The sequence below is a fragment of the Heterocephalus glaber genome, unplaced genomic scaffold, assembly GCF_053883595.1.
Source record: "Heterocephalus glaber isolate CG9 unplaced genomic scaffold, H.glaber_assembly_v1.0 deba00001457, whole genome shotgun sequence".
NCBI classification, from domain to species: Eukaryota; Metazoa; Chordata; class Mammalia; order Rodentia; family Bathyergidae; genus Heterocephalus; species Heterocephalus glaber.
The window spans coordinates 35,938,733-35,955,861 of NW_028258305.1; the positions used below are offsets into that span (position 1 = coordinate 35,938,733).

The 17,129-nt window shown below is 36.1% G+C and overlaps 1 protein-coding gene and 1 pseudogene across 14 annotated transcripts in view; one reads left to right on the plus strand and one right to left on the minus strand.

Moving 5' to 3' along the window:
• Window positions 1-17,129, minus strand: part of Birc6 (baculoviral IAP repeat containing 6) — a 243,878-nt gene that overhangs the window by 204,955 nt on the left and 21,794 nt on the right. For all 14 annotated transcript variants that reach the window (XR_015453010.1, XM_087216157.1, XM_087216155.1 and 11 more), the window contains exons 2-5: window positions 12,160-12,341; window positions 10,229-10,366; window positions 4,767-4,960; window positions 1,761-1,872 (exon numbers count right to left, since the gene is read on the minus strand). Coding sequence is in view for 13 of the 14 variants with exons in the window: in XM_087216157.1 (XP_087072283.1) it covers window positions 1,761-1,872; window positions 4,767-4,960; window positions 10,229-10,366; window positions 12,160-12,341 (626 nt within the window). In the remaining variant the exon portion in view is untranslated. The remainder of the gene's footprint in view (window positions 1-1,760; window positions 1,873-4,766; window positions 4,961-10,228; window positions 10,367-12,159; window positions 12,342-17,129) is intronic.
• LOC147827030 (U2 spliceosomal RNA) lies at window positions 3,493-3,610 on the plus strand (annotated as a pseudogene).

A 17,129-nucleotide genomic window follows, 5' to 3' on the forward strand; every position in this document is an offset into this window, starting at 1 on the left:
GGTTAATCATTATTAAAAGCTTTTTAGTAAAACAATCTTTTTAAAGTTCATAATTTTAATGAAAATTCTATATTGACAAAAAGAAAATTAGCCTATATTATTAGGTACCAACCAAACACTGAAAAACCCTACATGTTTATGAGCTGATTGTTTTATCTGAAAAATAGGTTGATCACAAAATGACCATGAAATCAGATACTGAGGTATATATGTATTCTATTCATCTGTCACCTTCCAGTTGTACTATTAAAGTATTTGAAAGACAGTTATGAATATGAAGAGTCATTAAATTGGTTTATTATACAACTAAAAGGTTTATTAACAGGCTTATTACTAAAAACTGAACCAGCACTCAGGAGGCTGAGGCAGGAGGATTGCCATGAATTCTAGGCCACCCTGGGCTACACAGTGAGTTCTAGGACAGCCTGAACTACATAGGGAGAGCCTGTCTCAAAAAGCAAACCAAACAAACAAAAAAATCACTGAATCTGATACAAACACATAAGAAAAAACAAAAAGCAAGCCAGGCATGGTGGCGCACACCTGTGTTCCCAGCACTCGAGAGGCTGAGATAGGAGGATCGCCATGGGTTTGAGGCCAACCTGGACTACACAGTGAGACCTTGTCTCTAAAAAAACAAAAGGGAAAAAGCATACCAGTCTATCTAATTCATGTAATATTCTTTAAGATGTACATATGGAACAAAATGTTATAAATATATTTCACTTCAGGCTTTAAAATAGAAATACCTAAAAATTACATACCTTGTAATATTTAGTGCCACAAATATTTTTATACATTATAAAACAAATTTCTGTATAAATTATAATTTATATACAATAGTTTTTAAATAAATGTGTAAATATGACACATACATATTTTTACATATGTGCATAAAATGTTTAACAAATGTGCATCTATACAGTAAGTGCTAACAAATACTAGATTTTGATATCATGAATCTAGTTTTCTGGTTTTGTGGTGCTAGTGATCAAATCCAGGGCTTTATGCCCACTCGGTAAACATTCTACCACTAAGATACAACCCTTTGCCCCAGCCCCAGTAGTGCTATTAAAATATGAACTGAAATATATCTGAAAACTATCACTGCTCATACTTTTCATCCTTTAACTCAGTGAGGCTTCCATTATGTCCCATTCTTATACCATTTCACCAAGCTAATCCTTAAACTATGTAACTTCCTCCTTTCCTACATAAAATATGACCATTTTTCTTAATTCTTCAATTATCAACACATAAAATTGCATGTGAACCTCTGCATCATCTAGATGTACTGCAATATAACTTCTTGATTGGCCCCTTATTAACTGTATTGAAGTTGCATGGGTAATTCATATCTGAACTAAAATTAAAACTTCACAACAACTATAAAACTGCTTTATTGTATTACCCTAAGCATCTACTACTATGTTATGAATGCAGGAGTAAAAAACAAAAAATACATATTAAAAAGTAACATTTTCCCAAAGTCAAATCTTTTAAAAAGTAAGCTAAAAGTATTAAGTAATTTAGTTGTTAGTTACTTTTAACAATTTTTTTCTATTGTATACAATACAGGATATATGAAGGAGTATGATAATCAAAGGTACAGAAAAAAAACAAAACACACATACACATATAAACGAGCACATAGCTAGGGTACATAAAAAGGGTTTTCAAAAAAGTATTAAAATGCTGATGAATTTACAGAAGGCTACAATGGCAAATTTTTTTTAAAAGTATTTTTGAAGTGTTTTTACCTGATGATAAAATCCAGCTTGAGCCATGGGATCTGGTTGTGCCCACCTATAGCCTACATGAGGCCATGAGGTAAATGTCTCCCGTCTATTAGCTTCACTATACATCAAAGATCTAAAAGTAAACATACTTTATGTAATTGAAGTGAGGCAACAAAAAAAAACCAAACAATGAATTCCTATTTAACGCTGTAGAAAAAAAAATTGTACTGGGTTTTAATGAAAACTAGAAATGGTCTAATGACCAAATTTAAATTTTTATTTTAAACTAAAAATGATCATTTTATCAGTTATATCCTTTAAACTGGGTGAGAAAAAGAAAATTTGAATTCTGGAGTGGCTATGGCTGAAATAGACAAAATTAAGTAGTATTGTGTAATTACCAAGCAGAAAACAAGAACTCTGGAAATGAAAAGATAGATATTCCTATGCTTCATCACATGTCAAGTTTTGCATAACTGACTAAAACTACAAACAAAATAACAATAATTTTTTTTTTCCTTAATTCCTATTAAGGATCTTCCAGGGGTGTTTCTGTTTCATTTGCTTCTTTTTGTGTGCTTTCTAAGGAGAAAGCAGAATCCTGTTCCTTTACCAGAGAAATCCTTTTCCAGGACAGCTATACTCTGCAGAGACTCATCAAAAAGTGAAATCTCCACATGGGTTCATAGTAAAATATACCAGCTCACTCAAAGTTTAACTAATAGAGCCAAGTAATTTTTTAAGGGATAAGGAAATTTAGAGAAAGTTCAAAGGCTTCAAGTAAGAAAAGACCAGTAAGCAAAGTTTATTTTCCCTATCACAAAACTGCAACTCATAATACAAAAGAGGAAGAATGAGAAAGTGAAAAAAGGTCATCCCAAAGAGACTAGAAAAATATTTTTCTTAACATCGTCCCTTAAATTAATTAGTTTATGATTTTCTATTAATACTAGGAGTGAGCTTGGGTGCACTCTTAGTTGTATTCTGCTTTCCAAAGGGCAGCAAGGATAGGAGGTGTTCCCAGCAGTAGAGTACTAGCCTAGCATGTATAAGGTCCTGGGTTCAATTCTTTACCATCAAAGCAAAAAAATCATTTGGGATTAGAAAAGTATTTCCAGATTATGTATGTCTTTGGGATCAGTCTAAAACAGAAAACCAGTCTCATTTAGTCATATGTATCACCACTAGACCCTAGCTTAAACCTTCAACAGACCCAAGTTCATCAGTTCTTCTAAACAAACAGCTGGGCAAGGTGGCGCAAGTCGGTAATCCCACCACTCAGGAGGCTGAGGCAGGAGGATCGCCTGATTTGAGGCCAGCCTGGGGTACATAGTGAGTTCAAGGCCAGCTTAACTACATAGAGAGGCCCTGTCTCAAAAAACAAAAATATAAATAAACAAACAGTACAGATTACACCATAATTATAATTTTGGGATATTTAACATGCCTAGAAACAATAAAAATTCCATCTAATTACTGCATTGCCTAAATATAACATTTATCACACCTTACACTGATTTCTTTAGAAAGCATGCAACCATTTAAAAAACAGAAAAAGCAGGGCTGGGGATTTAGCTCAGTGGTGCCACCGCCTGCCTTGAAAGCGCAAGGTGCAGAGTTCGATACCTGGTACCAAAAAAGAAAAAAAAGAAAAAGCTATTCAAGGTTGACAATTTATGATCTCAGGATAGGCACTGCTCTCAGACAAGAATCATTTGCTCTAATCACATATTTTCCTTTTATCCCCTTTCCAATCCCTTCCCCACCTTTTGGCTAAGATCTACTGTAGTATCTGTTCTTATCGGTTTAATATCCCCTTTCCAAACATATTTTAAAGAATATTTTAACGTTAGCCACTGCACTGACCACCTGATATATTCAGATCAAAAATTATGTTCTCTGTATTATGCCCAAGACAAATAGCAGTATTACTCTAGAATATAAAAGTTCTTCTGAAGTATAACAGAAGTTATTTATACAGTAAAATAATTTCATCAGCACAAATAAAAACAAAGTCACCCATGGTAAAAGACAGTTAAGTACTTTAAAATAAATGAGTTATACTTAAGATAGTAGAAGTAACAAAAGGAACTCATTCAGTATTATCTTCAGTAAACTGCAACATAGGCTATTTATAAATATACTTCAGAAAAATACAAATGTATTTACAATTCACATCCAGTGAAAATGTAAAATGTTACATGGGAAGGAACACATGAACATCTAATCAAACCTACGTTTTACATTTCAGTATAGCATTTCTTTTTTTAATTTGTTTTGGTTTTTTAAAAAAGGGTCTCACTATGTAATCCAGACTGGCCTTGAACTCACTGTGATCCTCCTGCCTCAGCCTCCTGAGTGCTGGGATTACAGGCGTACACTACCACGCCCAGCCAGTATAACATTTCTAAACTTTAGTACATTTTGTTTTTGAGACAGGGTCTTGCTATATAGTTCAGGCTGGCCTCAAACTCACAGTCATCCTCCTGCCTCAGCCTCCCGGGTGCTGGGATTACAATTATGTGTCGCCACACCCAGCTGAATTATGCTTTTTTAACTCTATGGAAAGGAAACATAAAAATCTCAATTTAAAATTACTCCTGACTGACTTATTAACACCCATAATTTTTTATCAGAAAAGTTAAGTAGCGCTTTCATGCTATTAAAATTCAGATATAGGTTTAAAATCTGTCAGAATTTATCTCAAAGGTCACAAAAAGTCATCAATGGAAAATTAATTCTTACATATTAAAGAATTAAAACTTTTAAGATTACTCAAATATTTATTAAGTAAGCAAGAATTTTCAAAATAATTTTACTGCTTTAAACACATTTAGGACACTAAAATATATATTTTAATAATAGCAATTCAATTAGTACTTCCAGTATTTTGAGAGAAACAAGAAGCTAATTTCAAAATATTGTGAAGTATTTAAAATCATAAGGAAAGTTTACAGTAATTTTTAATTAATGTGAAAACTAGTAGCTCAATCTCACTGTTCCTCTCTTACTATGCAAAGCTCCTACCTGTCTACAGAACGGCCTGGCCCCACTCCAAGTTCTGGACGTGCACTAGGTAAGAGGTAAGACAATCTGTCCATCACTGAGGATGCCACAGGTAAGGCAGCAACATTTTGATTTATTTTCTTGAGTTCATTTACAATGGCACTGGCAATGGACTTCAACACATGATGAGGAAGATGAAATGTAACTGTGGCCCACTGAAAGAAAATGAGAACATAAGGAAAATGAACTCAACAATTTTAAACAAAAATCTTAAATTAACTTTATCACATAAAGAACTATTTACCAGCCTTAAGTCAGTTCACTAATCTACAGCAGAAACTTGTCATTATGTAAAAGATAAATCCTCTTATTCAAGAGCCAAGATAGGAACCAAACTAAGCGTCCCTTTAGTAAGTCAGTGAATAAAGAAAATGTAATATATATATATATATATAAAAATATATATATACACACACACACACACACACACACACAAGGGAATACCATACAATCTTTAAAAAGGAAATCCTGTCATTTGTGACAACACAGATAAGCCTAGATGCTAAGTGCAATAAACCCGGCACAGAAAGGCAAATTTTGCAGTATCTCCTTTAAATGTGGAATCTAAAGCAATGTAACTCCCAGAAGTAGAGAGCAGAATGGTGGTTACCAAAGCTGAGGCGATGGCGTGGAGATACTGATCAAGAGGTACAAAGTCTAAGTAGGAGAAAGTTTGGTGATCTTATTTCACAGACTGGTGAATGCAGATAATAGTAACATACTGTATACTTAAAAACTGCTAAAAACCTAACTTATGAACGCTACCATGTCTGACAAAAGAAATTATGAGCAATCTAGTTTTATACTGCCCTTTTCAGGGTAGTCAGTAGAGGTTTCATCTAAAATTTTTAAAGGAATTTTTAAAATTAAAAATTTTAATTGATAAATAATTATAATTTATGGGGCATAGTGTAATATTTTGATGTATGTATATGTTATGGAAAGATTAAACTAACTGGTACAACTTTACCACTTATTTGTGTGGTGAGAATGAGTCAGCCTGAGAAAGGTCAGCCTGAACCACACAGTGAAACTCTCCAATAAAAAGAACTACTGCATTTCCCCCAAAATAAGGTTGAGTCTTATATTAATTTTTGCCCCAAAAAGATGGCTTATTTTTCAGGGGATCTTATTTTTTAATGTACAACAATCTACATTTATTCATGTATAACAATTTACATTTATTCAAATACAGTCATGTCATCTTCCTCTGGAACATAGTCCAAAACTCTCCAAACCCTGAATTACCCAGGTCTAGCAATAGAGCTCTCCTTAAATTAGAACTTCTTGTCCATGTAGCCTGGTTGTAGCACACTGGCAACACAGCTGTCAGTTATTTTATTGCCTGAATTCTTCACCCAAGTCATAACCTCTCGTAGGCAAGGCCTTACAAAGTTTCCACTAAATCAAGAGTCAACTAGGGCTGGAGATTTAGCTCAGTGGTTTCGCCGCCTGCTGCGCAAGCGCAAGGACCTGAATTTGATCCCCAGTACCAAAAAAAAAAGTTAACTGAAGACTTACCAGACAGGAGTGGCAACAAAAATGACAGTTAAGAATGATGAGCCACACAAAAGCAAAGAAAAATTGCAGGCACCAAAATTCAGAAAATGTTCATTTCACATGGGTGTATTAAGTATGTCCACTGTAACACACGACATGTTGAATTATGAAGTCATATTCTTGCGTTATGTCTATTCTCCAATTGGTCACTCAGCAATAGGTCTCTAGTTCTTCTGTTTACATAGGTGTTTACCTCTCATCCAAAGGTGTACCCATTGGGGTATTTATAAATACTTAATTATAATTTATAATACCATTTATTTTAAATAATGTCAGTAATATTTATTTAATTTAATATATATTATTTTATAATTCAATCCGCCTGTTCTGTGTTGCAACAGACATACTAAATGTATCTGTCTGGCTGACAGGCTTAACTGGGGCTTATTTTGAGGGTTGAGCTTGTATTACAAGCATCCTGAAAAATAATGGTAGGGCTTATTTCCTAGTTTTTATTTTCTGGGAAATATGGTAGATGGTAACGCATCTCATATATCCCAAAATGACTTGAACTGCAGGGAAAAAAAAAGGAGAATGGAAAACTCTCACCTAGTTTCCAGACCTAAAGTGTTTATAGATGCAAAGACTTCACTGAAAAGGAGGCTGACTCCCTTTGAAAAAGAGTCTTACAATAATATCCACCTATATAATATTAATCATCCTCCAAGCTTTCCCCAAAAGGACTTGCGGATATTTACTACTCGTGAGTGCACTGGGGAAAACATTCAGGTATTACAAGAAAGTGACACTAAACAAATCTAAAATATCAACGTGGTCACCAAAGTGAGGACTTATGCACTGGGGATTTAGCTCAGTGGCACCGCGCCTGCCTTGCAAGTGCAAGATCCTGAGTTCAATCCCCAGTACCACAAAAATAAATAAATAAAAATAAAAAACAAAGTGAGGACTTATAATAGTCACGTAATTAATGGAGTCTCAGAGAGCTGAGGGTCCAGAGACCCATACTGTAGTTATTTATTCTCTAATTCCTGAGCACATAATTGGAAGAGATACAGAATAGGCAACTGGAAAATTTCCCTCATAAACTCACTGCTATTCTCTAAGGACAATTCAAGTAGGTAAGGTCCAGTAGAACACTCAAGAAATTTCCTTCTCCACAAAGATATTAAACCAAAGCAACACCACATTCCTAAGAAAATTTCTGAGATTAATGCCACTATTAGAAAAGTAATGGGTAATCAAAGGATCACATCCAAACTGGCCTGTTTGGCCTATTTGGCATGTAAAAAGATCTTGACGAATGGCTATGGTGACTTCAACTGCAGATACTGTCCCAGAAGGCACCTGTACTGAAGCAAGTCCACAAACTCCCTGAGAAGTGGCAGGCAGGTGAAATTCTGTCAAATACTTTTCTACGCTAACTTTAAGAACCTTCACAAGCACAGGGTCCTGAGCTCAATCCGTGGTGGGGGGATTAGTGAAAAAGTCTGCTTAAAAAAAAGAAGTCTGCTTTTATCTAGAAGGAACAATAAACCTTCACAATCCCAACCCTAGGGGTAGGAGAAAGAGAATCTTCATTGTTAAAAAAAGTACATCTTGTTAAGTATAATATTTTTGCTGCATTAAAGTTCAAACACATATAGAAACTGTTCATGGAGGGGACCCGTCACTACCCTTACCTCTCATTCTCTTGACCTGCACTTTTAATTCTTGGCTCTGTCATGTTGGGACTGGGACAAGATACAGTTTTCTGGCTGCAGGTTTTGCCAACAGGAGAACAGGAGGGCAACTGGAAAGCATGATGAGGGGAGAAAGACCTGCTCCTTGTTATTCCTAGTCACTGAAGTCAGAACAGTTTTAGGAAAGGACTTGGTAGGCGGCAGCAGCTCACTGTTCCAGCCTCAGTGCTTTCTATTTTGGCTTCTTAGTCTCCCCAGAAGCAGCCTTACAGAGCACCCTTAGAGGTCCTACCAGCCACCCAGTACTTTTCTTCAGAGACCTGAGTCCCAGTCCTACGAAGGGCTCCTCCAAACAGCTCCTACTCAGAAATGTGAATCCTAGATCCATGGAATTTATTATCTTAGCTTCTACGTTTGATAATCTTAACCTTATTCTCTTTGTTTCGGCAGTCTGAGATGAAAACTCTTTCCTGTAGTGACCATCTCTGTTTCACCTTAGAGCAGTGATGACAAACATTTTAGAGATCGAGTGCCCAAACCCAATCCAAAACCCACGCACTTACTGCAAGGTACCAACACTGCAATTAAACCTGAATGTTTGGCTGCTGGCAATGCTGAGACGACTTGGCTTATGTGCCAACAGAGAGAGCTCTGTGTGCCCAATGCAGCACACATGCCATAGGTAGGCCACCACTGCCTTAGAGTTTCTTTTTCACTTTTTCAGTTCTCAAACACCTGTCAAACCATTTCCTTCTGCTAACATTCACAGGATGGTTTTCTTAAACAAAACGTCCCATCAATGAAGTATAGGCTAAGAAAAACATGATAAGACTACAAAATTAAATTCAATGAAGCCAGGCATGGTGGCACACACCTGTAATCTCAGCACTTGGGGAAGCTGAGGCAGGAAGATTGCCAACAGTTCAAGGCCAGCCTGGGCTACACAGCAAGACCCTGTCTCAAAAATTAATTCAACCCAGCCATGGTGGTACACACCTATAATTTCAGCACAAAATCTCAGGATGAGATAGGAGGATTGCCACTAGTTCAAGTATACCACAATATTTTAGTGTAAATATAACTGTGCTGGAGAAAAAGATATTTATTAATAAAAAAAGTTACTTTTAGGGCCAGGGATTTAGTTCAGTGGTTCCGCTGCCTGCCTTGCAAGCACAAGGTCCTGAGTTCAATCCCCGGTACCAAAAAAAAAAAAGTTACTTTTAGGAAAATGACTTTTCCTGATTGCTTTATATCCCTCAGTATGGAAACTTTCTATGTATTATGTTCCATTGTATGAATATATCATTTACATGTACAACTCCAAAATTAAGTCCTAAAAGAAAACTATAGAACTAATGAAATATATCTAAAGACTTAATTGAAAAAACCCTTTCAGGGCCGGGGATTTAGCTCAGTGGTTCTGCTGCCTGCCTCGCAAGCACAAGGACCCGAGTTCAATCCCCAGTACCAAAATAAATAAATAAATAAATAAATAAATAAAATTTTTTAAAAAACTTTTCCTGGGCCAGGGATTTAGCTCAGTGGTTCCGTCACCTGCCTCGCAAGTGCAAGGTCCTGAGTTTGATCCCGGTACCAAAAAAAAAACAAAAGATTACAAAAAACCCTTTCCTACAGACTTCCTGCTCATGACAAAAAACCAATTTCAAATTAGCCATGGTGGCACACCTATAATATCTGCACTAGGAAGGCTGAGGCAGGGAGACTGCCACAATTTCAAGGCCAGCCTGTACTAAATAGTGAGTTCAAAGCCAGGCTGAACTACACACAAGACCCTTTCTTTTTTGGTACTGGGGATCGAACTCGGGTCCTTGCGCTCGTGCAGCAGGCAGCGAAACCACTAAGCTAAATCCCCAGCCCCAGCAAGACCCTTTCTTAAAAAACACAAAATGACCTCATTTCCAAAGATATATTCCATTCTCATCTGAGCTTAAATCTAACTAGGAAGCCTCTTTCACCAGCTTCTCAACCAACAAAGGGCCAGACACTCAGATTCACAGAAACCTTTGAAACACAATGAGCAAATTAAAGTTAAACTTCCATTAAAAGTTTCAGCTTTGAGGTGACTTCTGAGTAGAGTACATTTTGTGAGAACAATCTACAACCAGAACATTTCTAAAGGAGAAATAAAAGGGATAAGCAAAAAAATGAAGGGATTTATTCTATTAAAACTTTGAACCAGGTAAATTTTTGAAAATTTCTTACCTTAGCAACTTTGTGGTTTGCTGCGGTCTCATGAGATGTGTTTTTTAAACCATCTTTGAGCTGTGTGATGAACAAATCATAACCCTCTGTACTAGAAATGTCTACCTTTTCTAAACATGCTGATAGGAGCTGCTGTGCCTAAATAAAAAAGATGATCACAAAACAAAGTTAAATTCAGATCCTTATTCAGATATTTTAAATTTGTGAGGATTACGACAGATACTATATAAAACTTACATTTTACTTTTTTATACAAATCAATCAGATAATGACTTCAAAGGGTGTTATAAAATTATATAAGATTAAGCAATGTAGGGCAGTACTACTCAGTAAAGTTTCAATATCCAATAGTTACAATAAAAAAATTAAGAAAGAAAAATAGGAGGCCAAGTGTGGTGGCACACACCTGTAATCCCAGCACTCAGGAGGCTGAGGGAGAAGGATCACCATGAGTTTGAGGCCAACCTAGACTACATAGAGAGTTCAATGCCAGCCTGAACTACACATCAAGACACTGTCTTAAAAAAAAAAAAAACTACCCAAAGAGGAAAAATGGAAAAACATTTTTTTTTGGTACCAGGGATCAAACTCAGGTCCTTGTGCTTGAGAGACAGGCGGTGGAATGGAAAAACATTTTAAAATACATTGTGCTTAAAATTTACACATAGACCTTCTCATGTCCTCAAAGTGGGAAATATGATACCAATTTTATTATGTCATCATAGCAATCCACCAAATGCAAAAGAATAATCAACAACTGAGTGTATATGTGCTGCCAAAGCGAGTACAACTGAGTGTAAAACAGAGATAATTTCTCACTTTATTAGAGAACATGGCATTATAATATTTTATATCCTACAACATAATTCAAACCCCAATTACTGGGCCAAGGATTTAGCTCAGTGGCACTGTGCCTTCCTTGCAAGTGCAAGGTCCTAAGTTTGATTCCCGGTACCAGAAAAAAAAAAATTAAAAAGGAACAAACCCTAATTACTTTTCAAAATACTTTCAAATTTCATCTTATGAACTTTACCCACACAAAGAAAGAACTTAAGTTAGAACAGACTTAGAGATGTGTAAGTGTACCAATTCCCCAAGATGAATGTATTCATTATGTACAGCAACCATGTACTTGTAATAATTTTTAAATTAACTAATGAAAATTTAACACTATGGAAAACTACCTAATGCTGAAATTCAAAACTGAGGTTATTAAGAGACATGACACATAGCAAAGATTACTAGTTGTTCACTAATATATATTCTTCTGGTTTTTATAGTTAAAAAAATAAACCACTTCTTTTCCCGTCGCTCTCTCAGCTTGGTTACAGACATGTGACTAAATTCTATCTAAATGAATGAATTAAAAAAAAGATATGGGATGTTATGAAAAACAGAAAGAGACCAAGGAAAAGATAAAGACAGAGGAGAGAGAAAAGGATAAAGAGAAAGATGCCCCTGGCTCCCTAAGCCTTTTGTTCTCCCTTTCCCTATGACTGGGAAATGATGCGATCTGGAGCAACTTTAGAACTCACAAGCTAGCCTAAGTGCTGAAGTTAGCAAAGTCAGTCCTACACTTGGCTCTAGACTGGTACTGGAAAGTCATAAAACTGCTTGTTAAGTCACTAGCCTGGAGGATCTCTGTTATGGCTGTTTAACCTGTGCTAATGCATAATTCACACCTAAAATACCACTTCTACATCTTCAATTAATTATTCAGAAGAAAGTATTTAAAGGGCTGGGGATTTAGCTCAGTGGCACCATGCATGCCTTGCAAGCACAAGGTCCTGAGTTTGATTCCCAGTACCAAAAAAAAAAAAAGAAAGTTTAAGGCTATAGTTGATGAATCACAGGAGTACCTACAAAATGTGCTTAATTTCATTAAACATCTAATAGGTTGGAAATTACATTAAATACTTATTTCAACTTACCTCTGTAATAGGAAGTTCAAGTTGAACCACATCATCCTGCTTTGAAACTGGAGTTTGCAGAGCAGTGTCTAACAATAAGATTCCATTAAGGTCCTTCCTACACCCTACTGCATAATCATCCACAAATATAACTTTATCCACAGCAGAAATATACTGACATTTCACCTGTCCACCTGGTTTAGCTGTTAAAAGAACAAACATTCATTTAAGAATTTTAGATTTAACCAAGAGTTCATTTAAAAATATGTATACATTGCAACTAAATATATAATTCCAGGTTGTATTCTAGACTGGAATAAGACTGCTCTAAAGGACATGATTAGGAAAATGATTAAATTGTAACATGTAGTATAAAATATCAGTGTGAAATTATCAAATTTGACAACTACAATGCATTATAAAAGGGAATATCATTGCTCTTAGAAACAGACACAGGGCCAGAGATTTAGGTCAGTTGTTCCAGCGCCTCCCTTGGAAGCACAAGGTCCTGAGTTCAATCCCTGGTACCAAAAAAAAAAAAAAAAGAAATAGACACAAATAATATTGGATAAAGACATGACATATGTATTCTATTCTCAAACAGAACAAAAGTAGTATGTATGGGAGTAAGCAAATGTAGTAAAACAGTTAAAAGTGGTGGTACTAGGTAAAGGATATATGGAAGTTCTTTGTAGCATACCACTTTTAAAATTTTCAAGTCATTCAAAGTCATGTTGAAACACAATTATTCAAAACTTCTTTTTTTTTTGGTACTGGAGATCCAACTCGGGACCTTGCACTTGTGAGGCAGGTGCAAAACTTTTAAAAATCAACTATTTCTGTCATTTACTGCAAAACTCAACAAACATGAACTCAGTATGGATTAGAAAATAATCTCAAAAGTCTTTGAGGGCTTTTTATCTGGGGTAAAATTATGGAAAGTATTTTTATAACCTGTTAGGAGAAATAGTAAAGGCTCTAATTCAACAACCACTGGGAAGACACAGTCATCTATCACTGAAAATAAATGTTCCTTGACATTCCTGTCAAGTCAACATCAGAAAAGCACTTCAATGGAGAGCCACTGAATACACTAACTACAAAACTTCTCAAACTGGGCCGGGGATTTAGCAGAGTGGTTTCGCCACCTGCTGAGCAAGCACAAGGACCCGAGTTCGATCTCCAGTACCAAAAAAAAAAAAAAAAAGAAAACTTCTCAAACTGAGAACTTCAGAACACTAAGCAACAGACACAAGTTTCAGACACAATTTTTAAAGTATGAAAAATATCCATTTTTACACTTAAAATTTATTAAAAAGCTTACAAGGGGGTTAATGTAAATAATTTCTTCTATATAGTTTCTGTAAAAGGACTTTAAAAGAATGGCCGACTGGAATTTCATTACAGAGGAAACCTCTCTGTGGGCAAGCGATTCAGACACCAATATAACCCATTCTAATCTCTTACCACAGGTCCACAGAACACTCTTGTTAACTCCTGCTAATGATTCAAAAGGAAAAAAACTATAAATAAATCAGGGCTCCACATATCAATCTCTAAATCCATCATGAAACATGTTATAATCAAGGAGCACTAAGGCTACCTTTCTTAACCCAATAATTATACACCTCTTGGGCTCTAATACCTTGAAGTTATTACAAAATTGGTGAAAATAATCCATTATCTACATAAAATAAGAAAAAAATTCATGTAATTTCTGTAGTTGAGTCCCAGGTGTAGAGATCTGAAATTCACGTTAGTGTATAGCAGAATAATCTCAGTAATACAGTAAAACAAGGTATTTACTGGCAACTCTAGTCACTAGGTAAAACCAAAAGAAATACTACAAATTACAGGAACTCATACGCAAAGCCTTATAGAGATAATTTTTAAAATCAGTAACTATAAATTTTTAATTACAAATTGTTCTGACACTTTTAGAGATACGTAGCTAGTTAACCTACTTATAAAAAATGTAATTTTGTTAAAATTTCCCTAAATACAAAATGGGAGGATCCCCCAGGGTTTTCCAATGGATTTCCACATAACCCTGGGATTCTATGTGATGTCATTAAAGAAAACTCAAGAGAAAATGAGAAAAAACAAGTTTTTAAAACTTTTTACACTCTGCAATTCTAGCACATAAAATAACAGACAGTAATTAAACAATTTCTTTATAAGTCTTTCAGGCCAGGGTATGGCTCAGTGGTACAGCAATTGCCTAGCACACTCTAAAGTCCAGGGTTCAATCCCCAGGCCTGCATAAAACAAAAACAAACAAAACAAAAGAAGTCTTTCAGGCCAACAACAGCACCATGCATAGAACCCCTGACTATTTGGTTGGTTATTTGGTTGCCCAGTTTCTGATTCAAGTTAGGGAAGACTATTCACAAATGTTTGGCGACACACTGCACAGAGGAGGAAAGCAGTAGGGTAGTGTCGTCATGAACCACGCCCCCACACACACACAAGCTTATTTTAACTATTACATATGCAAAAACCCTATTTCCAAGGAAGGTCACATCACAAGGCTCCATGTGGACATGAATTTTGAGGGAAGACTACTCAACCCACTCTCCCTTTCTCTCATCTTTTACTCAGCTCAAGAAATTTAAGAGAGGGGCCAGGGATTTTGCTCAGTGGTTCCGCCGCCTGTCTCACAAGCACAAGGTCCCAAGTTCGATCCCCGGTAACAAAACAAAAAAAGAAATTTGAGAGAGCTTTGGTGATAGCGCCAGATAGTATGGTGGAGAGAAAATTTAATGATCTGCCCCACACACACACACAAAATCCAGATTTCTATGAGGGAAAGTATCCTACAATTAACAAAGAACATTTTGTAAAGCTGTTCACCTTCTTACAAGTTAAACAAGCCTTCCTTAATTAATAAGTAACAAGACCAAGGACAGAAATTTTCCAATTTCAGTTAAAAATGAAATCCATGTGTACTTAAATCTGGCCCAAAATTGAGTATTTATGCAAGGCAGAAATAAAAAAGCACAAGTTTCACAATAAATTTCAACATTCATGTTTAGTTACAAGAATAACAATTTTAAGCACATAGAAGAGATGAAGAAACCAAACGATCTATCTTAGAGCCTGACTGTATCACTAGATATGAAAATGTCTTCAGTCTCATAATATTCTGCTTTAGGTTTCTTATATATTTTAGCCTTTGCTATATAGCTCACAGGTGTAGTAGTGTTAATATTCAACACTGCCAGTAAACTTTAACACTGCAAACAGCATTAATTAAATCCCATTTCAGCATAATCTAGCCACTTAACAAAAACTTACCTTTTTTGCCTTACAAGTTTAAGATGTCTGAAAATACATCTTAGTGTTTGTGTTCACAAGAGAGTCTGAGTCGCTCTGCTCTGCTCAACACCGAGAGAAAGAAGGGGAGAGCAGTGGAGGGGAAGGGAGGGAAACTTGGCTATAAAGTTTTATTTGATTTTTGTTTGTTTTTGTTTTTTGAGTCAGGGTCCCCCTCTATAATTCAGGTTGGCCTTGAACTCACTGTGTAGCCCAGGCTAGCCTCAAACTCACAACGATCCTCCTGCATCAGCCTCACGAGTGCTAGGATCACACACATGCGCCACCATGCCCAGAGTATATTTGAATTTTTAACAGTGGGGTTTTGCTTTTGTTTTGTTTGTGGTATTGAGGGTTCAAAAATCAGAGCCTTATACCTGCTAGGCAACCCAACCTGTCTATCACTGAGCTACATCCACAGACCTTTTTAAAATTTTGCAACAGGGTCTCCCTAATTAGCCCAGGTTGGTCTTTCATTTGGCATCCTCCTGCCTCAGCCTCAAGAGCAGCTGAAATTATTGGCTCACATCAGTATGTGCAGCTGGAAAAAATTCTTACACATATCCTACACCATGTACGATTCCTTGTAAAAGCTTTGTACAGAAGTTATCTGTAAAAAGATGTTTAAGCTTGCATGGATAAAGTTTTTAAAAACTAGCAAATTTTAACAAAGAAAAAACTGTTATTTCCTCTATATCAGAGATCAGCACATTTCTTTTGAAGAGTTAGACAGTAAATAGGTTTCGCAAACCATAAAGTCACTCACAATTCAACTCTGCCATTGTAGTGCAAAAGCGGCCATGGACAATAAATATATAAGTTGGGTATATACATTTCTAGAACCACCTTACTGTATTTACAAAATCAGGAAGCAGCCTGATAGCACACAACAGTCTGCAGACCCCTGGTAAATATTAATGATTTCTGTCAGTGCAGATTTTTTTCTTCGAGGATGACCTCATAAAAAAATAAATTAATTAAGCCAGGTGTGGTGGCACACACCCGTAATCTCAGCCAGCCTGGAATATACAGTAAGCTCAAGACCAGCCTAAACTGCACAGCAAGACTGCCTCAAAAAACTAAAACAAAAGTTAAAATTCACAGCCAAGCACAATAAACCACTAAAAACTATGAAAAACACTGGAAAGCAATCAGAGAAAAATGACACATTACTTATAGGGAGGCAATAATTACAAAACAACATATTTATCATTAAAATCATGAGGCTCGTTAAAAGCAGACCACGTGGGGCGGGTTGGTATTGAGAAAGGGTCTCACTATGTAGTTCAGGCTGGTCTTGAACTCACTATGTAGCCCAGGCTGGCCTCGAACTCATGACGATCCTCCTGCCTCAGCTTCCTGAGGGCTGGGATTATGTGTGCCACCACGCACAGCTTAATGCAGACCACTTCTTAAGTACTGAAAAAATTCTACATAACCAACAAAAATATCCTTTAAGAATGAAAGCAAAATGTATTTTCAGATGAGGGAACACTGAAGAAAGTTTTTGCCAGTAAAGACATTAAAAAACAACCACAAAAGAAAAATCATCGGGCCAGGGATTTAGCTCAGTGGTTCTGCTGCCTGCCTCACAAGCACAAGGACCCAAGTTCGATCCCTGGCACCAAAAAAAAAAAGAAAAGAAAAGAAAAAGAAAAATCATCAAACAGAATGGA